Raw genomic sequence first — 23,053 nt, 5'->3', positions numbered from 1 at the left:
TTCTCATGTTTTATTGTATAAAAGCTTTGAATCAGTGGCTGGTATTGGTCTGTTTTGACACTGATTAACTGAAAGATTCTTCTGTGTCAAAGTGAAAACAAATCTGCATACATGGATCCAAATGGAGCAATAGTATAAAACATTGAATAAAGAACTGCATAAGCATCCCCACCCCGCCTCCCAACAACTCAGTATATATAGAGGTAGGTTTGGGAGAAACTACAGCCTGAGTCTGCAGCTGGATAGACGAGTCTGCTTTTTAATCTGGAAGGTTGTATGAAAAATTAGGAATTTTCAAATCTTGCCACAAAATTCTGGATTGGATTGAGGTCCGGACCGTGACTTGTATGCAAGTTTTTATGCAATCACTCCTGTTCTTGGTTTGTACTTGATTTAAATCACTTGCAGAGATTTGTTAGACTTTGTCATTAGAGTGTAAATTCATTGTTAGTTAGTGGTAATAAAACATAAAAAGGTTTGTGTAGGGGTTAATACATTTTTATAGGCACTGCATTCCATTCCCTATATGTTGGTTGTTTGGAAAATGCAGATGCAAACTGGCTGAAGATGATCTTTTTAGGTTTTTTGCAGACTGGAAAAAAAGGTAAACTAAAATATGACTAATTAAAAAAAGCACTAGTGTAATTAAAAAAAGCACTAGTGTAATACTCATGTTATGGATTCCACTGAGAACGATAAAGATGTAACCTCTCCCACCCCAAAAGGTGCAATCTAATTGTAATCCACTGGCCCACCAGGATTTGTACCGGTATGCCCAGTGGCCATTCTGACACTGGCCGTGGGTGTACAATGCCTTTAAAGATGGAGATGGAGGACCCTCTCCCCATGTACAAAATGTTCCACAATCCATCTAGAATCCGAAAACCCAAGGCAGACTTATGGTCCGATCAGCCATACATGCACCAAACGTTTGTGTGAATTGGACAAACAAAAATACAGGCTTTGAAATGTAAAATTTAGAACTTAAATTATAGTTTCTCTGAGTTGCTTGCTGAGAACATATCCCACAATTCTAAAGAATTCCCCAAATTCCTCAAAATGGAGGGACCCTCCCTGCCTAGTCAGCGGCAGCAGGAGACTCTTAGACCACCCTCCCTTCCAAATGATTTACAAAACACAAACAATTCATAAAATTTGCAGACAAATTTCATTACACTTTTATAAATACTGTTCACAATTACTGGAATTCCTCATGTGAAGAGACTGATGGGAATAACATTCGCATTATAGTGCAAATAAAAAAAAAACAACAAAAAAAATAAAAACATTGTTTCTGTCATGTATTGCCATTTCAATACAGTTACAATTTGGTCATTCTTTATACAAAAATAATAGATTTACCATCACATGGGAGACAAAAGCACATGCATTCATTGTGGAACTTTAGAGTTTTGGTCAGACGTTATTTACAAAAGGAGTTGTGAAATTCCAAGACTAAATATACAAAAGTTAGAAATCAAAAACAATAAATATTTACAAAATATATGACAGCCTTTGCAAGGCTTGCTTTATTGCCAATCTTAACAGTCTTGCTTCCAATTTTCCTTCCTACTGTACATCAGACCTTTGTATCCTAAATCTTTGAAATAAAATTCTTACATTATGTACATTCGTGAGAATGTGTCTTAATATTTTTGATATGAAACATTTAGGGGCTTGTTTTTGAGAAAAGATACAACTGTGTTTGTCCAAGGTATTTAATGTAAAGTATGTCAGTGTTTTATCCAGGTCATCTTATGTCAGTGTGCCGACATTGGTGGAGGTTGTCAGCTGTACAAATCTTCTGATTCCCATCACTCAAATGGGATTGAGATTTTAACATTTTCACATTAAGGTTGTGGAGGCCACACATACTGTAGTGGAAGACAACAGGTGGCCTCACAACACCCTGATGTGAAGACTTTAGAGATTCATTGTTTTTTTCCTTTTTTACTTGCTGTGAGAGGGTTTCTTCTCTCAAATGTGACCAATTTCTCTCAAGACTTTCCTTTGTTCCTGAGATGTGTGATGTGCCTTACAGTATCTGGAGACCAAGACGTGTTAACAGACTAACAAATCCAAATTATGACAATCTTAACTGATTACATAGCATCTACTGTGGGGAGTCCTTAAGACAAACAGCCAAAAGTAGCAGCTAAATCCAACACCCCCATTCTGTCTCCTCCATGGTTGTTAGCTACATTTATTACTGTGTCAGCTGAGGGCACTGCTGGAGAGAATGCTACCAGAGGATACAGACCAACAGCGGGACCGTTTGTATTCTGTCTTTTGCACACTATTTGCTCTGCCTCCAGGATTTAGAGCTGCTCGCGGATGGAGCCTCTTCACGGCGCCGTTTCTGCGTCGAATGTCCTCTTTCTGTATTAAAGCATGACACAGAACATATGTCAAGAGAGTATTTCAAATGAATTTGGTAACTGTAAAGCAACTTTTCCTTCTTTAGATATTTTTCCTTTATTATTATTATTATTATTAGGACTTTAGGTCACTATATAGTATTAGGCCATGTTTCTTCACGTTGGACTTCACAGGTCACCCACAGGTCCCTCAACGTAAGCAATAGTTCATTGCTTATTTATGGCATAGCCGATAGTGTCCAGCTTCCTGCTCCCCAACAGGGAGCAACCAAGGTTGAGCAAAGACCCTCAGAGATAGGACAAGACAGACTCTGTTGAATAGTCATAACATGCCATAAGCAGAACACACATCATGGTCAATTAGTTACACAAGTCTTCTTTTATCATACCGAGAATCCTGCGATTCAAAAGTCTGTCAGCCTGGTATTGAGGTCAGGACAGGACTACCTCATCTGGCCTGCTAGCAGGAGCACAAGAATGGGAGCTGAAAGCCAATCTGGGGAGGCAACTGAAGTCCCCAGAAACTGCTGCCACAACAACGCTAAGGACAGACATGGTGCTGATCTCGGAAGTCTCCATGAAGATCATACCCCTAGAACTCAAAGTTCCCTGGGAGGACCAAACTGAGGAGGCCAACGAGAGAAAGAGAGCAAAGCACGTTGAGCTAGTGGAAAAATGCCAAAGTAACGGGTGGCAAGCGAGGCGCAAGCCCATTGAGGTGGGATACAGAGGGTTTGCAGGTAAGTCCCTATAACATGCTGTGCATTACAGGGGCCAGCAGGTGAAGAGCCATCAAGTTGGCCGTCAAGGCAGCAGAAGTTGCTTCAAGGTGGCTGTGGATCAGGAGAGGAGAGCCGTAGCTGGGGTAGCACTACTTGGACAGGGTTAATCTTGAGAGATTTCTTTGTTTGATGGAACTATAAATAGTGAAAACTTTCTCTTCTGACTTCCTTTGAAAAAGGAATCATCTCCTATGTTGTACACACTATATTTTAATCCTCAACCAATCAGGGTTTTGTGTTTACAGGTAATTTTCCACAACAGCGTTCACCTGTCACACAAAGGTGAGCTGTCTTACGGTGTTATGGTGAACACCAAGAATCATTTCCTGAAACGTTCTTTGTGACAATGGAGCTGAATGAGTCTGTTAGCAAACGGGCTCTGCTCTCTCTGCAGTGTGTTGTGGAGGGGATGGGATGGATTGTCCATGGGGGGAGAGCAGCTTGTGCAGTGACCTCCTGCTCCTCAGTGACTCAAACCTCTCCAGGTTCTGACCAGCGATGGTCCTGTCCTTGTGAATGCGTTTAGCCGTGAATGTGATGACTTTGGATAAATAACATGTTATTTTGTTTTCTGCATTATACAATTAAATTTATTTTAACCAACCACAATGTGAACCATCTAGCCTGCGTACCTGTTCGAGACGTTCCCTCCTGAACGGACAACTCTTCAGAGGACCCTCCTGGAACTTGACTGGTCCCTTTGTTGACTCCTGCAACATTACTGCCACTTAACCCACTGTTGGGATTGGCAGGTACTGTTGCAAGCAGACCTGCAAGGGGACCAAAGCATTTTAATTTACCGCAACACTTCTTTTTTTGAAACAATGACAAGAGTAATTTCTTCTTTGAAATTATTTTAAAATGGTTCGTTAGCCCGGACGCAATCTGCAGCTCAGGAACAGTTTTGAATGTTTGACACATACTACAAGCATCAGTGAACTCTTTTGCAATTATAATGGATAAGTGGACATATACAAGAGCCACAATGCTGTGCGCATTTATAAAATCCTGGTTGTTCAACTCAAAACAGCGAGTGCCTTGATAAACCTAGAGCAGATTATCACCTGACTGTTGATAATGCTTGTACGATGATTACTGGAGACTAAAATCACAGCAATTTCGTGCTCTGATGACAAAGAACTATCTGACAGTAATTATACACAGAGGCCTTAACACCGCAGTAGCTGAAAGCCATAAATACTGATAACATCTGTCTGTCAAGACTGGAGTCTGACCTAGAAAAGTTAACATGGATGTGTATGGATAATGTTTGCAGAGAACAAAATGTGAAAATTAGAATTTTGAGTTAACCTTTGGGGTCTTCATTTCAGGGCTTTTTACACATTTTTACATGTGTCAGACAGTTTTTTTGTACTTGCATAGTTTCTAATGTGATTTAATGAAAGAATAGCACCATTTCAGGGATTCTATCTTTCAAATACCCCTTATCAATCATACAACAGAAGCAATTATTTAGTTGTAGTGTTTTCTACTGCAATATTGTGTACTGTGCATTTGTCAGGCAAAGCAATTGCTCTGAAGCAAATGGATCTACTGTCCATCATCGTGGTGTATAAGGTTGGGTCTCATAACACAGGCTTTATAGTGAATGCTGGTATTGTGCGCTGGTATGGAAAGGCCATTTTCGTTGACATGTGTTAATCTGTATAAATACAGGTATCATCCAAGATATTAGAAAATGCATTAAAATGAATGTGAGTATCTGAGTCATGTTCCTACCCAGTCCTCTGTAGCAGGAAAGCTGCTGGTAAATTTGCTTCATTCGCTCTATGTTGATGCGGCTAGCCTCAGCATGGTTCACCATGGGCTTGGGGTAGTGCACTCCTATGATACACTTGGCTGCCTTCTGCACTTCCTCTGGGGCATTCCAGGGATCATAGATGTATTTGGCTGGAAAGCCCCTCAATACTGGCAAATAACGCCTGGAAGCAAAGGAAGAAAAAAATGAAAACAGATGTGGAATGAAAAATTTGGAGATTTAAAAAATGGGTGGAACATGATAAAGGTAAAGTAGACTATTGTAGCACACTACAGAAATGTGTGACCACCTTGTCTTAGATTTCACAAATGCGCCATATTAGATGAGCTGGTTTTCAACCACCATAACACTGAATGTGAAAGTTGATTTTTTTTCCCCCATTAATACTAACACTGGAAATAAGGCAACACAATTTTCATTGCCATTTACCAATTACTGCACATGACTGTGTCACAGGCTACAAGAGAGCACAAGCTAAGCATGAAATATTCTTTCTCCAATTGAAATGACTGCAGGGGTCACAAGTAACATTCTCATCTTAGGAAAGGCCACTGCTTTTATATTCATGTGATGCAGATGAAAGTACTGACTGACCTTATGTAGTCGCCGTTGGGGTCTGTACGTCGTCCAAATCCCACGGGGCAGTAGCAGTGGAAAAACTGCTGGAAAAATGAACTGCATGAGAGCCACATCCAGCTGCCAGCGTTTACACTCCAGTCTGCGTCCAACAGCAACTCTTCAAAGACCTGCACAGGACACGGACGGTGGACAGTTGAGACAATGCATGGTAGTAATGTTAATCAGAGCGAGAAACATCAGGACAGCAGACATGTAGCTTAATTTACTCTTATTTTTCTTTTAATGACCCCATGTACTTAAATGATTGATCTCTTTTCTCAGTTCCTACCTTCATGCCCTCCTCCCAGCTGATCCAGAGGTCTCCCCTGGTGAGGAAGCAGGCCACAGCATGCCTCGCCAAATGATGGATCCACCCCTCCTGCCTTAGCTGGGTCATAATGGCGTCTATCCAGGGAAAGCCCGTCCGTCCCTCTGCCCACTTGGCCAGCGCCTCTGGGTTTCTGTCCCAGGGGATCTGGACACACATAGGGTTTCCCTCCATTTTGTCAAAGCAGGGGTTGTTGGTGGCAGTCGTATAGAAGAACTCCCTCCACAACAGCTGCCCATACAAGGAGAGTGGTGGGGTGCTATTCCTTTTGACCTGATAGGATAGAAAAAACACAAAGGTAACATGACTCAAAAGTTTATCATCTGCAGTATAGACAGCGTTGACTCCTTCACCATTACACAAAATAACTGTTTCTCCACTCTTACTTTAAAATTAAAAAGAAAAGAAAAGAAAAAAGGTTGTAGCTTGTAAGTGATCATAACATCAAAGATGGAAACGACAGACATTTAAATATCTATATTAGAGTGTCCTGCCTAGGGTTATGCATCTAGGATCAAACTAAAGCTAATTTAAGTAAAAACAAAACATGATTAAAAAAAAAACAAACAGCTTATTCGAAGTACAAATTCTTCGTATTGGTTCATGTCTTGTCTGTGTTCATTCGTACCTTCCTGTACAGATCAGTAAGTTTGAAGTAGAAGAGCCGACAGGAGAGACATCCAAAGCGCAGGTAGGGGCTGAGCCCCGTGGGACTGGCCAGCAGGGAGTTTGCGTTCATACGTGGACGCTCAAAGTTTGCCACCCATGCCTGTAAAAAGATGGTCAGTCAGCTTTAACTAAAATAATACAACTGAAAATTAGGACCTGAATGAATGATAGACATCAAATAAGTCAAAAAGTCAAAAAGTAAACTTCATTCTGCATATTTTAATTCATTCAGTATTGGATACTATCAAAATCCAATGACAAATCTATCTGGGCTCAATGTTCATATTTACTCTATGTTTAAATCAATGCAGCACACAGTTAGTGTGACGGTAAAAATTCAACCAGTGGTCCACACCACTAAGACAATTACTTGCGCAATGTGTTTGGTGAGCTAAAGCCAGAGGTAATGGTAACTGCATTCATTTCTTATTTTGTGCATATACTGTGTAGTAAAATGCCTTTTTACCTTCCTCTCCAGATGCCTCTCAAGCCTCATGAGGGCTTCCGTTTCTCCACCTGGCCATACAGCTGTGGTCAGGCCCTCTGTCTCAAAACCTGAAAAGGCAAAATATACAAGCAGAGAGTCTTTGACTGTACTAGTTCGCGTTTGTAAATAGACATCAAAACCAGTGTATCAATGCACACAACATACACATACTAACGAAAAAAGGAAGAAAAAAAAAAAAAAAAAACCTACCAAGCTCTTCCAGGGAGGGCACCCCGAACTTGTCGTCGTGGTCTTCACCAATGGGTGTGGCACATTTTTTAATGACCTCAGATGTGATTGTCTCTGCAGGCAGCTCCACAGCATCCATACGGTTGATGAGGGCCTGGAAGCGCTTGTATGTAAGAGGAGGCTGACTACCATTTAGTTCTATGATCCTTCAGGAGAAACAAAAAAATGCATTATAAAAAAGGGAATCAGTAAAAACACACGGACACAGAAACAGACACAGACACACAGGGAGCAGGTGGTCACAATCCACATTGTTTCAGACAGTTTTGTTACTATGGGACATTCGTTTCAACTAGTACTGTAGAGTCACTCACTTGTCCAGATCGTAGAGGGTGTGTGAAATCCGCACCATGACCTCTACTGACGCCTCGTTGGCTAGTTTTTGAATGGCAGCATCACGTTCCTTGCCAAACGGCTCAGAGTCATATTCGTAAGATAAACGCGTGATCTGCCATTCCTGAGGAAAAATATGATATACAGTACTCACACATGCACAGTAGAATATATAATTTAATGTATTATTCTGAACAGAAATGCATGTAAAAGATGGACTGAGATAAAGCCTGAGACCACAGGGTTTATGATGTCTGATGCGAATATCATTAACAACAAATCAACATTAAGCGATTAAGGTTCAAGACCACATGTAAAGTTGCTTAATATGTAACTAGAGTCAAGAGATTTCAAAGAATGATATATTGATATTCAAGATGTTTCATTTTCATCTTAAAAACTGATATCTTAAAAATACCTAATTTCTATGTTTGGAAGGCCCTTGCATAAGTTCAGTGGAGTATCAAAATGTCGCAGTGTGTTTTAGCTGCTTTTTACTTAACATTTATTTCAAAGCATAGCGAAGCAACATTAAGTGTAAGAGTGTGTCTTCTAATCTTGTCTAATCTCTTGTACCTTAAAAAGACGAGGGAAGACATCTGTAGGCTGGCCTCTGATGACAAACAAGCGGGAGTTGAGTTTGCGAAGGCTTGCATCCAAGTCCTCTAAACAGTGCAACAAAAACCTGGAACCAGACAGACAGAAGGATCAAGTAATTGATTACACGGTTAACCTCTTGACCGAAAACACAGCTGCACACATTGCAATCATGAGACCAATAATCATTGTAAAACTGAGCCCCGATTGTATTTAAGATTAGGCAGATTAGACATACAACTTCTTTAGTAAGAGTCAGAGCCTCAGACTGTTGATTAGCATGTGTGGCAATTAATATAAAAAATAAATAAATAAACTGTGTATGTGTTATACAGATGAACTTAACTGCCCAAACAGAAAACAAATAGACTGATTATCAACGGCTACTATATATTCAATGAAATTAAAAGTCTCAACAACGCAGCCCTTAAAAAGAAGAACAACAAAAAATGTTGTGACGACAGTAATACAAAATCGGTCAAGCCCCACATCTGGATTTAATTTAGACCACTGGAATAACAAGAACACAAGTTTATATCCATACAAACTGCCCTATAAAGTAACACTGCATTACACAAAGCAGCTGAATAAACCTCAACTCTCAAGAATAACCAAGTTAACAATCACCAGTGTTACAGAAGGCAACAATAGTTAGTGTGCAATTACAATTATTTTGGCATTGCACTATTTAGAGCAAAACTCACTTGCGATTTCTTGCATCAAAACATATAAGTAAAAGTAAAACATAATCATAGGATTCAACTGCACAAAACCCATACAACTGAAACTTTAAACCAGCTTGTGGTTACAGTCAATAAATATTTGGTTTATACTTAAATACTACACTTACTTCTACTACTATGCCTAATTTTATGTAAATGTAATAAACTCTGTGTCATTACACTGCACTGCAGAACCACAAGTATCTGTTAATAAAGCCAGCTATTCACTAGCACTAATTTGAGAAAGCCAACAGAGAAAACCAACTACAATTGAGACCATCACTTGATCATCATGTGATATGGACTTTCAAGAACCCGATGGTCACTCTGGCTGAGTTGAGATCCTGTATGAAGACGGGAGAAACTTCCAGAGGCACTCTACCAACCTGGGCTTTATGGCAGAGTGGCATGACGGAAGCCTCTCCTCAGTGAAAGTTTGCAAAAAAAACACTTAAGTGATTCTCAGTCTGTGAGAAACAAGATAATCTGGTCTGATGAAACTACGATCGAACTGTTTTGCCTCAATTCTAAGAAGAACCAATAATACCATCATGTCTAAACCAGACAGCATTCAGGTATTCTGATAGCAACATACAGTGCTACTTTCTGTACAGTACAGTATTGGCCTAATAATGCATCAGAGGGTGTAGTAACAAAGGTTGGGGCATCTGTAGCAACTTTTTGCATTAATTTTCAAGGCTTCATTTACTTCCACTGCCGCAGGAAAGCTGTAAATTAATTAGTTTCTTAATCCTTGCAAAAGGCCTGTTTTCTACGAAATTTTATATGATTTTTCAGTTTTTGGTGACCTGAATTTTTTTTTTTTTTTTTTTTTTAAACCTTGGGCAGTTTACAGCTTACCTTTGACCTGTTTAAGGTTATTCACTAGATTTGAACTGCTGAAATTTAAATAAAAAACTGGAAAAATTAGGGTGGTCTACAATTGTTGACCAGCAGCGTATATGATATATGCTTCTGCATATAAATCAAACTATTCTATGTTGTGCATTCAGCACAATGATGACAAACTTTAACTTACTCAAAACAGACAAGACACCTTTGGTGAAAACATTAAATGCTTACATTACAAATTCATACAAAGCAGGGATTTGTTATGAAATCCTCCTTTTATTTCTGTTTATCGGTTCTTAAATGCAAGATAAGACGTAAAAACCAAAGGCCAGAATAATAAAAACTGCTAACTTCCCAAAAAACTGAGAGACATTCAATTCATTATTACAAATGAATCATTACATTATTTTTCCACTAACACTTATATATAAAAGTAGCACTATTTTATACACAAATTGAGCTGTTATGTTTACTACCACTAAACTTTGAAAAGCTGTCCACAGTCATATGGGAACATCTGAACGATGTGGATGCATGTGATGTGCTAGAAATAGTATGCACATAGTAGATGAGGTGGTGTAGCTGACGGGGGGGGGGGGTCTGGTGAGTGTCTGCCTTTAATGTAGGTCAAAGCTGTGAGAGGGCATGATGTAATGGCCATAACAAGACACTGACCCAGTTTCTCAGCCCTCCATTCAGGGCTGAGCAGCAGGGTAAGTAAGTGGGAAAAATGAATTGTATTGTCACGGGGATTAGGTACCACACTCACCGCCTGGAGCCTTTACACAATGTTTCCTCAGGACATGAAGGTCAAAGTCAGTGACTCCTAACTATTTATTTTGAAATAAATGGTTAAAAGTTATTTATTTTAACTTTTTTTGAGCAAAAGTGGTACCTCATTGTCTGCAGCTATTTCCTATAACTACTGAGTGAGTAATGATACAACCATGCCGAAGGTTGAATTCAAAGAGAAAGTCAAAAAGAGACTAAAATGAAGACATCACATTTATCAAGCTCTATGGATTCTTCATTATGATACAGGGCATGTGATACTAAAGTAGTACTGGAACACTGGCCATCTTAAACCTGCACTGAACAGCCAAATACAGTATTAATGTGGGGAAGATTAACATGAAAACAGACACTGCCAGTTAACATCTTTAAAATCTCGCGTTTGAGTAGTTTTCCCATAGCTCTCAAGCAATGAAAAAGTAAATTCATTGCAAATGTAATAAAATTAGGGGAGAAAAGGGATACATACACTGGATTTATGCAAAAACTAGTTGGAATTGGCCCAGGTGTTAACCACCAATAAAACACCAGCTGCAGACAACATGCTGTATATCAATTGATGTCAGTTTTTCTTGTAATACAACCCCCACACCACAACTGATCAGCACAACAAGTTTGTTATGGCTGCTGAAAATGGGGAGAGTTTGAATATCTTGAAAAATTAGAGGCCATCAGCATCGACTGATGTGAATGGTTGCTGATATTGAATTGTGGTTAAATATTGAGTTTCCCAACATACGTGTACATTGACACCTTGTCAGTAACAATAAACAAAGTCTGAAGGTATCTTAGACATCTAGTTCTATTTTAAAAGCAAGATTTGTCAGCCTAATGATGAGTAATTCAAATGAATTAATTCTGGCTCTCTGTGGACAGGCCTGTGAAAATATTGACATTTTATAACAGGTTTCTTTCTGAAGATTGTATGCTGGCATTGCTAAAACTACGCTACCCACTAGAAAGAATTCTTTTGCACTGCCTCTCTTCTCTTTGTCCTTCGACAGTCTGAAATCCTGCTGGGATCTTTCTGCATCCAATCCTGCAGTCTTTTGCCCTACAGATCATTACTGGTACAGCAGGGTTTTCCATGATTTTTCTCCATGTTTTCATTGCATTGTTTGCAGCTCAAGGGGGAGTGACCATGTCAGCTTCCACATGGTGACATCTTGCGTGTACACTAGGTGGAATACAGGCCATGTCCACATTCATTTTCAATTGTACACTATATAGTGCAACGTTGCTGTAAAGTAATGTCATCTGTAAGAGTCTAATTAGGGTTCACTAGATTTAGGCTTGAGGTCCAGTGATGATACATAAACTGTTAAACCCTCCACCCACCTCTCACTCCCTCTCGCACTCACATCCCTACAAGTCCTGACATGCTGCCCCAGCTCTTACCTCCACCTGTTGATGCCCACATTGGAGGACCCTGCGAACCAGGGGTCCAGGATGTAGATGCAGCGCAGAGTGTCCGCTTCCCGGATGGAGTCCCTCAGGGACGGGTTGTCGTGCAGCCGCAGTCCCTTCCTGAACCAGTGGATGGTGTTGACCACCATGTCGCCTGCCTTCTTTATTTATCCCCGGTGGGGTCAGAAAGTGGGGAAGGGGTTTCCCGGAAACAACAACAACAACAACAAAAAGACGCCCCCTACGTGTTTTGGTAGCAATATATTCAAGTGTCCACTAACATCCGAGGACGAAGTAGTTTTTTAACCTAGTCAGTGGATTCGTAGGGAAGCGTTAAAGGTTTGTCCGACCTTAACCTTGCTCCATGAAGGTATCCACTGAGTTGGGTCTCCTGACCAGCGGCGGCTGCATGTGTGGAGAGCAGGTAACCACAGAGGACGCAGGAAAAACGGCCCAACTCTTGCCTTGCTTAGTAGCAACGACGAGGTGAACACATTTACGGGGAATTAAGCTCGGAATAAATCCGTTTTCCGTTATCTAATTTTCGTGAGGTGTCGCACGAGACGTGGGTAAAACCCATGCAACCCAATCTGCTCGTTCGCAAAAAAAACTGCAAGCGCGCGAGTATTTCCGGTTGGTTTCCGCAGACCTAACACGAACTCGGCCCCTGGAACAGCTTAAACATTGTAAACATTGTGTATAAATTGTAACGCCTGGCAAACTTGTCGACCATGCAAGACGTCCTTTCTGTATCAACATCTCCGCCCACAGGCATACGCAGGGAGGAATGGAGCGCTCTGATTGGTCAGAATCCGCCCTTATGCAAGCTTTTTTCCGTCACGTTTCCATAATGTGCTTTCTTAACTCTGCTTACGCCTCGTCTACGTTTGTTCGACATAATCCAGGCGTAGATATTCGTTCATATTCTCTTAACTATTCTGCTAGGGTTTACTTTTGGGGGGCAGATTTCGAAAAATAACCCCTAAACGCTTCTGATGAAGCAGCTAATCGGAGGCTTTGGCTTGTGTTATGTGATACACCCAGAACTACCCGGATGAGCACATGCCGCGCGGCGAGGCCTGCCTTGACTGGGGTGTGCTCGATTCAGCACAGGGAACGCACCGCTCACACTGCAACCGTGCGTTCGGTCGAACACATGCATCCCCGCCCCTCTACGAGGCGATCATCTGTGGGCAAATGTGAGCCACGTTTAATTACATAAAACACAATATTATGACATTAGATCCACAGTGACATATAACCCAGCAAAGCTTGCAACTTCCCAGGAGCCCCAGACTGCAAAGCCTAAGGTGCACTCCATATGATTTCTTTTTTTTTTTTTGCACCACTGAAATAGACTATCAACCATCTAACATCATGTGGCCCCGTTCTAGTGTTTTAAGACCTGAGTTGTTTTAGCTTCTAATGTGGTTGTTGTTGTACAGTGTCGTTTGTGTTCAGTATTGCAAGGTATTAACCAACAATTGTTGCAAGTTAAATTTCTGTCAATCAACTAATTGATTCATCAGCTAATCATTTCCACTTTACAGTACTTCCTCGGTGATGTGGGAAATAATTAAACTGCCATTTACACTGTGGGTCAGTCAGGGCCCAACAAAAATTGTTGCCTCGGGCCTCCTAGGAAGTTAATCCAGCCATTGACAGGGTTATGGCATGTATACAATTTATCAAATTGTAAAATTTATTTAAAAAAAATGTGTCTGCCAGATAAAAATAGTTTTGTGAAAAATAGTATCATTTGTTCATGCTCTTTTATATAACACAGAAATGACAGGGTAAGAGGAAAGATAAAAGTACTGTGCTGAAGTGAGAAGAACATACAGGACATCACCCTAGAGTGGGATTTCAGAATATAGGCCTATCACTGCCACAGACCAGGCCTTTAGAGCTGTACAGTATATCTGCTATTACAGAAAGTATCTACCTGTACAGGCTTTTCATTTGTTCAGAACATTATACCTGACAATTTCCATTTTTTTTTTTTTTTGTAGTCATCTACAGTAGACTAATGGGAAAATGGTTCAGCTTGGGTTGAAACAGCCTGCTCAGTGATTCAGAAACCAAGGTCTGACAGTAAACAGCAAAGCTTAATGCAGTAAAGGCAGTAAAGTCTGTGCTGCGGCTATTCCATAATAACCCCTGGCATAGTCGTGAGATGGCTTTCTACAGCTTTCAACTCCATCTATCTTTTTTCAGCTGCTGAAGAAACTTCCTCAGTGGCTCCCTGACCGCACATCCCTCTCTTCCAGAGTAAATTATAGTGGATGTGCCTACAGCATGCTGTTTTCTGGGCCTTTCCCTTGCTTTCCACCATCACACGATCATAATGGGTAACTGAGGCTATCTTACTGTAGAAGATAGGAAGAGTGATGGACGACAGCACTGCAGTGGAACAGCATGTGGGTTTGAGCTTACTATCTTGGTGGAACTGTAAATTATTGGCCAATCTCTGGTGGCATTTTCCATTCCCTACCTTCTCATAACTTCTTAAAAATATACCTACTCACCGATCAATGTTTTCTGACTTCTTCACCACCTAATTCTTTTTTTAAAAAAAAGCATTTAATCCATAGTTGTTGCCATACTCTCATGGTAGTTGAAGAATTATAGTCATTTTTCAATTCATGTTCCGATTGCTCATGTCAGGACTTGATTACACCGAGTTTCATGATAGATGTGTTTTTGAAAAAGGCTGTGATGAGTAAATTATGCTGTATCCCTGCTGTGGGTCACTGTGACCAGAACTAATAGCTGCTCTCAAAAGATGAGGCCAGCTTCAATGGGAAATAATATACAGCAGAAAACATGTCATTGCATGTAGCTCTGCAAGTGAACACTAGATGGCAGTCTTAACCAGGAATTGCTTTGGAAGGCCTTAGAATCAAATGTATCACACATTTTAACATTTCCCCTTTTATCATTTCAGTTATTATTAGCCTTCATTTTTATTTTTCCTACTTTCAAGAGCATTTTAGGGTTTTACATTTTATGTCAATGTTTGTATTTGTTTTGGCCAATGATTGACTATGAAACAAAGAAGAGGTTGCAGCCACAATGTTCATCATGTGTTTTCAGTCAGTGTCCGAAATTGACTTATGATACAAGTAGCGCTCTGCTGTGTAAGATAAAGTGCATGTTTATATACTGCATAAAATTGGACAAAGTGCCGCTAGTATGTGTCTAAGGGATCACCAGAGATAATGCAATTCATCTTGAGGAGAAACACGAATGTCTCTGCTAAATTTTATGTGGGGTACCCTATCCAATAGTTGTCGAGGCATTTCACTCAAAACCACTTATGTCAGTATCATGGTGGCATACATCGTCTGGCAGCCATGAATGTACAAAAGGTTGTTTCAATTCACCCGGGAGCTGTAGAGCTATTTCCCGGATAAGTGAAAAGTGACAAGTGCTGGTGGCGCTAAAGGAAAGGTCAGGGAATCGCCAAAGTCATTAGGATGCATCCTCTGGGCATCATGAATACCTGTATCACGTTTTATGGGGATCCATCCAGTAGTCGTTGAGATATTGCAGTCTGAACCAAATTGGTGGACGGACCAATCGACCATCAGATCAACATTGCCATCCGTAGGGTCACGCTGACAGCCTGGCTTAAAAACAGGTCACTCTGTATGTGCTTAGGTGCACTATGGGTTAGAACTATAAAAATGCCTTTGTCACAGAATCACAGTTTGTTAAATGATCTCATTCTGACATGCTGCTCCCTCCAAACTATGTTTGATTAAAACATTCCCTCAGCCGGCAAGGCTAATTTGCACCAAACGTAGATATGAAACTGTGACACTGAATTATACTCCACGACTATGAAGACTACAAAAGACCTTCAAGGTTCATTTTAAATCCTGATTTAGCTACTTTAATTTGACAGTAGTGATTCTCCAAATTTCGTTGGTGCCCAACATCATAGGTTTTGCTTTTTTCCGCTAAGGATAGAGCTGTCAAAGAGCAGCCAATGAAGTGACTGTGAAATAAGGTAAATTAATGTGATAAAAATCAGTGAAAAGGAGAGAGACCTTGCTTCATAAGAGTAATGTCTTTGGCAAGCGCCCTAATTGTTTGATAATACCAGGTGAAAGAGAACATGGCTACCTGGAGTTAGATAAGATCTGTCCCATGTGACTGAGACCTTCCTTATGACCTTCAGAGTCTGAACAGTATGTCTTTCCATACGTGTAGGTGATAGATGTCTATGATATGCACATGCTTCTAATGTATAAACAGATCTCCAGTGTAGAAAGGGGATTGCAGCATCAAAAAAAAAAAAAATGATAAAACTTGTATCGTGTCACTGGCACGACTGAAATCTTACATTTGTGTGATTGTTTAAATGGATAAGGTTCTGCATGAGATATGCTTTTACATCACATTTTATTGCTGCTGCTATGGGCAGTATAATTACCAATTAATCTTGGTCTCTCGCTCTAATTTAATTTGTGCTGTATGTAATTTTTGTTATTAATTTAGAGCCGGTGTCTCTTACGGGGAAATCAATTTAAGCCCTGTGCACTGACAAATAAAGTGACGTTTGAACGAACAACACCAGGGTTCACTGTTGCTACAGAATGACATCCAACTTGTTGTCATACACAGAGGCTACTGTCTAACTCCATCTGGGAAGTAAACTCAGCCAGATCAGTGAGCAACCTCCAGATCAAGAATTCATTATTTTTACAACCAGTTTAGATGTAGCCACTCGTCAGACTTTTTTTTTTTCACACTGGACCTAGACATTTTAGCACTGAACTGCTTGTGTCAGTGTTACAGTGTGACTGCGGTTGTTTTCAGTGCACTTAACCACACACCTCACTGCTGTTTTTTTGTCTCCACCTTGGCTGTCACATAAGTCACTGCTACAGTGGTGAACTCGGGATCCTGCAGATTCCACGGAGTATAGGTTTTGGGGGGAGAGAGAACGGATATTGCCCAGGTTAGACCCTGTGAGTGATCCCAGCAAATGACCTTGAAAGTAATTCACATCTTTTCAATGACTTCTCCTCCAGAGGAACAAAGGATACATTATGCATGCGATCTATTATTAATGGTCTTGAGTCATGTTACCATCAAACATGGGCAGAAAATATCTGAAGATCCTGATACTCCGGGGGACTTGTCCTCTAAACACGCTTATATAAAACCAGCTGCGTCTATATTATGTGATTTATTATTTATTGCATCTTCTGTCTTTTGAATTGTAGTTTTACATATAACACTTGACAGGATTTCTGTATTTAATCTATTCCAAAGTAAGGAGAAAAGCAGTTTGCTCAAAAGTAGGTTATGGACAATACAACACGCACTGTGCTCACTGTTTACTCGCCTTTTTATTAATAAACCGTATCATGGGCTGCATCAGTGACTTTTTATTGATACTCCCGAGCGATCCAATCAAAACTCTTCGCTGCTTCATCCCGAAAGCCCATTGGCTGACAGCTGTTTCGGTCCCCCGCCTCCATCTGTCAGGCACTGCGCGGGTATAGCACCGTGAGACTGTGGATGCACTGTAGTGAGATACTACCCTTTAACTTTATACCAAATCCTCGGATGGACTTTGACTCCCTCAAAACAGAACAGTTCTTGTTAGCGGAGCTCGTGCCAGGCACGTGCGGATCCGAACTCCACCGTCTCAAATATTTTCCTCCACTTTTCCCAAGCCCTCGTTTACAGTATGAAGTGCAGTTATGGCAAGGAGTAGCAAGTCTGTAGCGAGGACCCTCGAGGATTTGACGCTAGACTCGGGTTATGGTGGAGCCGCCGACTCCTTCAGGTCTTCCAGTGCGTCGCTGTGCTGCTCAGATGCACATGGGGCGAATTACTGGCATTTAACCGACTCGATGCACAGTCGACACAACAGTCTGGACACTGTCAACACGGTCCTGGTCGAAGACGCCGAGATCCTGGAGTGCACCGTGCAGTGCGCTAAACTACCCGAGCTTGAGGACGTGCCGTGGAGCCTCGGGGAAGTGGCGAGCGCACTGAGCAGGGACGAGGAGATGAGCCTGCCAAGCCCGTCGCAGGACGTCCTGCACAGGCTCTCGGTGCTGGTCAGCCGGGCCCTGGTCAGGGTCGCCAAGGAGGCTCAGCGCCTGAGTTTGCGCTACGCAAAATGCACCAAGTATGAGATCCAAAGTGCCACAAAGATCGTCCTGTCGTGGACCGTGTCGATGAACTGCATCAGCGCGGCCCTCGGTGCCTTGTCCCTTTACAACATGAGCACGGAGGAGGATAAGTTCAGCCGCGGCAAGTCGGCGCGCTGCGGACTCATCTTCAACGTGGGGAAGTTCTTCAGGTGGATGGTCGACAGCAGGGTTGCGGTCAGGATCCACGAGCACGCGGCGATCTACCTGGCCGCGTGCATGGAGAGCCTCTTCCGCGAGGTGTACGCTCGGGTGCTGCGCAGTGCGCTGCTGGAGCGGGACAACGGGATCCCCAAGTTCACTGTGGAGACCCTGGAGCAGGCCGTCAACGGCGATGCAGAGATATGGGGGCCTCTGCAGCCCCGGCAACACCTGATCTGTGGGAAGAATGCAAACGGTGAGTTATGAATACTGTAAGCAACAGGATCTTTCTCCCCTTCACATCTTCAACACACATCCACTGTTACCCTTGTCATCTCACAGTAGACCGTTACACCAGTACTACAAAGCAAAGCTTTCCTCACTGGATTTACTCCAAAGGACCACATACTGTATTCATTCAAGACTAAGCCTCACCTGCACCATAAATGTTACTATTGTGAGTACTTCAGATTGACTTGCTACCCGGATATTAGAAGGTTACACCTCAAACTCTCATTCTTTCTCTTTTTGAGCAACTGTGAACCTAAAGACATCAGTGAAAGGGCATTTTTGCAGCTGAAAGAGTGCTTCCTTTTGATTGCAGGAGAGCTGCAGGAGCTGCAGGCAGGTGATGACTGACTGAGTCAATCAGGGTGGGAGAGAGTGGTCCTCCTTCCTCCTGTGTCTCCTGTGCAGTGTTATATTGCAGCTGCAGTTCTCTGATATCCCCTTTATATGTGGCTGCTTTGTTGATGCACAAAATGACGAAACCGGGCCTGATATCCCCAGGCTTAGTGCCTCACTCTGAGAGCTTTCGGTGAGAGGGACTCTCCCTGTTTCCTACAATGATGCCCCACAGAGGTTCGTTTTATTCTTTTCACCCAAAGAGGAAGTATTTAATTCCTGCGTACATGTGCTGATGCTGGTGCACACAACACCTCCTCGGCAGGCTTCACATTGGCTCTCCAAGTGTTTGGTGTGTGCTTTGAAAGTATTTGTAACTGTATTCAGGCTTCACCACAGCTTAACCAGCAATACGTCAGAAATCACACCAACTCATGCTTGCCCCTGTTTTGATGGGTGTTGTAAAAGTGCTGCTGTGGCTCCTCTTGCAACAGGTTTACGTAATGAAAGGCCTTGGGGGACCTATGTGCTATCATGCATTATGCAGAGTGATGTGAATAAAACAGAGTTATAGAGTGAGGGAGAGGAAGAGGGACAGACAGACGGAGAGACAGACAGAGAGAACGTTAGAACGAATGTGATTGTACTGAATCACCGACAGAAGCCTGGCAGCATAAGAAGAGCACTTTATTTCACTGTACCTCTTTGTTTTAAAGCTACAGTGAAACCTTTTAAAACATACATGTAGGTTTGCTTACACTGCTTGTGTTGGTATGCTTACAACAGCGCCTGATTGTAAGGCCTCAGCTGCACAGTCAGAATCACACTCACATAAATTTGCACTCATCTCTAGTGACGACAACAGACGCGTTGTTATGTTTTTGCACACCTTGACACCGTGCAAAAATGGCAAGCCCGTTCAAGGAGGCTGCAAGATATCGTCAGAGTTTACAGTAGGAGCACATTATGTACAGTACTGAATGTCGGTATTCAGTCACTCTGCACGCTCAGGCCACTTGGCATGCAGTGAGGCTCCAGCTGTAGAAAAAGTGTGGTGACTGTCCAGTGGTGCGTTGGACCGGTGAATAGGATGAGATGCAAGCAAAACATCTGAAGCATGTGGAATATCGACGGAATGCTGAAGGCTAGGAAAGCGGTATAGTGCGCCCATGCTGTGTAGTGTTGAAATATGTTATTCATGCTTGGGTAATGCGTAGTAAGTACTAGCATAAAATATACACCAAAGTGTCTGTTATTAATATTTTTAGAATAACAATCCATCAAATGACTATGTGTAATGTGAAGGGAGCTTTTTAGCAACACTGTACTGTTTCGGTTCATTCTCCCTACTCTGAGCGTACACCACCTGCCTAGTACCAAACAGTCAGCGTCTCGGTATGTTCACCAGCTAGTTAGCGATTAGCTTGTCAGTTAGGTCGTGTCCGTTATTGCAGGTTTAAGACTTGATAGGTTTACAGACAGTAGAGGTTCGCGTCTGTTGGGGCATCATTATAGACAGTTCCATTCTGGAAGATCTCGTCCGCCACCAAATTTCTTATTGGGATACCCCAGGACCTCCAAACCAGTGACAGATAAGGCCGAGACAGAGATGCATCATTTGTTGTCTTCCCAGTAAAACCAAACGGCCTGTTGATCTGAGGGTGGGTTGACTTTAACCGAGCCACTGCCTGCCGAACTGAACCTCCGTATCGCTCCATTCATTCTCTCTGTCTCTCTCTGCCAAGTGTAAGTAATTGAGGTGATTTTTCCATATTATGCTAACGCTGGTGACCCAGCTTTGTGAGGAGGCCTTTATGAATATCTTTATTGCTTCTCTTCCACCAAAGCTGATTTGTTTTGCTTTTTCTGCTGTCACAAACCCAATGAGGGAGTTACTTTTTTTTGGATGTTTTCCTCTTCGGATGTTTGATGCTTCTGTCAGGTTCCTTTAGATTGAGCTAAATAATTTGGGGGGCTTTTTTCTTCCAAGGAAGGTCAAAGCTACTTGGCAGTAGTCTGTCATTTCAGGAAAAATGCACATTTGCATCCTTGCCGCAACTTAAATGAGAAGATCAATACCAGTCACATGTCTGTACAGTCATTATAAAGGTACAGCCATCAGCCAGTTAGCTTAACTTAGAATAAAGACTGGAAACAAGGGGAAGAGGTTACCCTGGCCCTGTCCAGAGGTAACAAAACCTGTCTACCATTAACTGTTGTTTTAATCTGTAGAAAAACAGAAGTATAAAAACACTTATTATGTGCCAGGTAATTTTTTGGACAGGAGCATTAACTAAGAATATAAATAAGTGTATTTCAAAAAATGTCAAACTATTGCTTTAAGTCTTCAAGAGATAGAAGAGCAGTCCAACAAGCACAAGAGGCTCTGTAGTTTTAGGTGTAATTACTGTTCATAATGTATGTTATATATTGCTATGCGTGGATTTATTTTTTTGCAGTTCATCACTTTATTCAAACAAAAGGGAAAAACATCTTGTTCTTGGTTGTTTCATGAATTGATATGTCAGTCCTCAACACAGGATCCATAATTACCCTTAGCTATAATGTCTGTTTGCACCGACTGCACCTCCCAGTTCCGCATTGGCACATCTAGCATATGGCCAGCCTCCCACACACCAGCCCAGCACACACATACTCACTCATACACACACATACATCAGGATGTCAGGGGCTCCTCTCACCATGTCTGATCCTGTGTTATTTGCAGGTGGGTGTTAGGTTTCCCCCTCCCGGCTGTGGTATCCTGTCAGAACAGGAAACTACTCTATATGGTGGGATATTTCTTATAGCTCCCACTAGACTCAGGAACACAGGGATTCTTTGATTTCCTTAATGACGTGTATGTCAAAGAAAATGTGCAGTGTGAACATGATATCCAGTGCTCAGGGATATGTACCACCCTGTGAACGAGTTTTTTAATCACACTTTAGGCGAGAGATGACTTTCAAGTCGGGGCAGAACTGGGTTGGTTGAAAGATTTAAAGGGAAATTTCACCCTAAAGTAATTTAAAACAAGTGTAGTTAATGTACCTTGCAATTCCAGACCCATTTTGTTTTGTGGTACTAATTTGTTTTTCTCATTCACATGGACAGGTGGTCAAACATGCATGACTTGATGCTGAAATATTTCCAGTGCAGCTACATCTGGCTTGGTTAGCAGGACCTTGTTTTTCTTTCTTTTTTCTTTTTTTTTTTGTAGCAAACTAAACTAAATCATTAAGAGTAGCTTATACTATTTTTTATATACAAAGCAGATCATTTCTGGAACCCTCTGCCAGGTAGCCTAGGTAAACTGGCGGATAAGTAAGACACATTTAAAGCTGCTATTATATGTGTTTTTATATTAACAATGTTGAAATGACTATGGGTACTGTGAAAGGGCTCCAAACAGGCAAAAGCTATAGTTCATGTGGTATAACATATATGATTTTTTGCCGATTTTGCACGTCTCCCTCAATGTGTTTTTAGCTTCAGCCCTGCAGAAAAAATAAACAAGGCTCTCTTTGTAAAGTTACAGTTTTGCTTTGACATTCATCAATCATGAAGGGAGAAACCCATCATACAGCTGTCAGAGATACCAAATTCATTGTTAGCAACCTCAATAGAAATTCAACGCAGCCACAACTAGCATCTTTGTGGAGCGGTTGCCAGCAGCATGTGAAATACAACACTGTTGAGGGGTAATTTGAGGTACAGGGCATGCTGCACTGTGGCATTTTTCTTTCACTTTTCACTCTTGCTGTTTCTTGCCTGGAAAACATTGTTTGCTATCACTATCGCTAATGCACACCTCTCCTGAGTCTTGTCAAAAGGCACAGGGAAATGTGGAAAGTTACCAACTGAACAGGCAAATTTGGGGAAAGTGGGAACACAAATATAGTAAATTACAGCAGTGTAGCACATCCCTCAGAAACCAATGAACCATTACAGTGTAAAGTGTGTAAGTGAGGAGGGATTTTCCTTCTAAAGAAAGAATATGATCTGGTGGGCCCTACACATTTAACATTAGAAAGTAAGACATAGACATCATGCATGAAAACCAGAAAAGTGGGGCACCTGTTGAGGGTGCGATTTGTATACTATTAGAACAGTGACAC

At 41.6% G+C, this 23,053-nt stretch overlaps 2 protein-coding genes across 2 annotated transcripts in view; one reads left to right on the top strand and one right to left on the bottom strand.

Annotated features, from left to right (window-relative positions):
* Window positions 1-14: 14 nt before the first annotated feature.
* On the bottom strand, window positions 15-13,034 carry cry1b (cryptochrome circadian regulator 1b). The gene is made up of 11 exons (XM_040132327.1): window positions 11,986-13,034; window positions 8,201-8,309; window positions 7,606-7,748; window positions 7,253-7,437; window positions 7,022-7,110; window positions 6,515-6,655; window positions 5,848-6,159; window positions 5,535-5,686; window positions 4,901-5,103; window positions 3,793-3,930; window positions 15-2,379 (listed from the first exon to the last, which is right to left on the bottom strand). The coding sequence occupies exons 1-11, from the start codon at window positions 12,141-12,143 to the stop codon at window positions 2,297-2,299; spliced, it is 1,713 nt and encodes a 570-aa protein (XP_039988261.1). The 5' UTR covers window positions 12,144-13,034; the 3' UTR covers window positions 15-2,296.
* Window positions 13,035-17,540: 4,506 nt separating this feature from the next.
* btbd11b (BTB (POZ) domain containing 11b) overlaps window positions 17,541-23,053 on the top strand; it is a 68,633-nt gene continuing 63,120 nt past the window's right edge. Inside the window, exon 1 of the mRNA XM_040134201.1 lies at window positions 17,541-18,567. Coding sequence (XP_039990135.1) covers window positions 17,715-18,567 — 853 coding nt within the window. The 5' untranslated portion in view covers window positions 17,541-17,714. The remainder of the gene's footprint in view (window positions 18,568-23,053) is intronic.

Source organism: Xiphias gladius, chromosome 8 (assembly GCF_016859285.1).
Source record: "Xiphias gladius isolate SHS-SW01 ecotype Sanya breed wild chromosome 8, ASM1685928v1, whole genome shotgun sequence".
Taxonomy (NCBI): Eukaryota; Metazoa; Chordata; class Actinopteri; order Istiophoriformes; family Xiphiidae; genus Xiphias; species Xiphias gladius.
Note: the sequence above shows the minus strand (reverse complement) of the source record. Positions and strands in the feature narration are given on the sequence as shown.

Coding starts and splice junctions, on each gene's coding strand:
- cry1b (XM_040132327.1), bottom strand. CDS start 12,143: ATGGTGGTCAACACCATCCACTGGTTCAGGAAGGGACTGCGGCTGCAC. Junction 6,160..6,514: donor TTACTGATCTGTACAGGAAG/GTACGAATGAAC, acceptor CTATCCTATCAG/GTCAAAAGGAATAGCACCCC. Junction 5,687..5,847: donor GCTGGGAGGAGGGCATGAAG/GTAGGAACTGAG, acceptor TGTCCTGTGCAG/GTCTTTGAAGAGTTGCTGTT.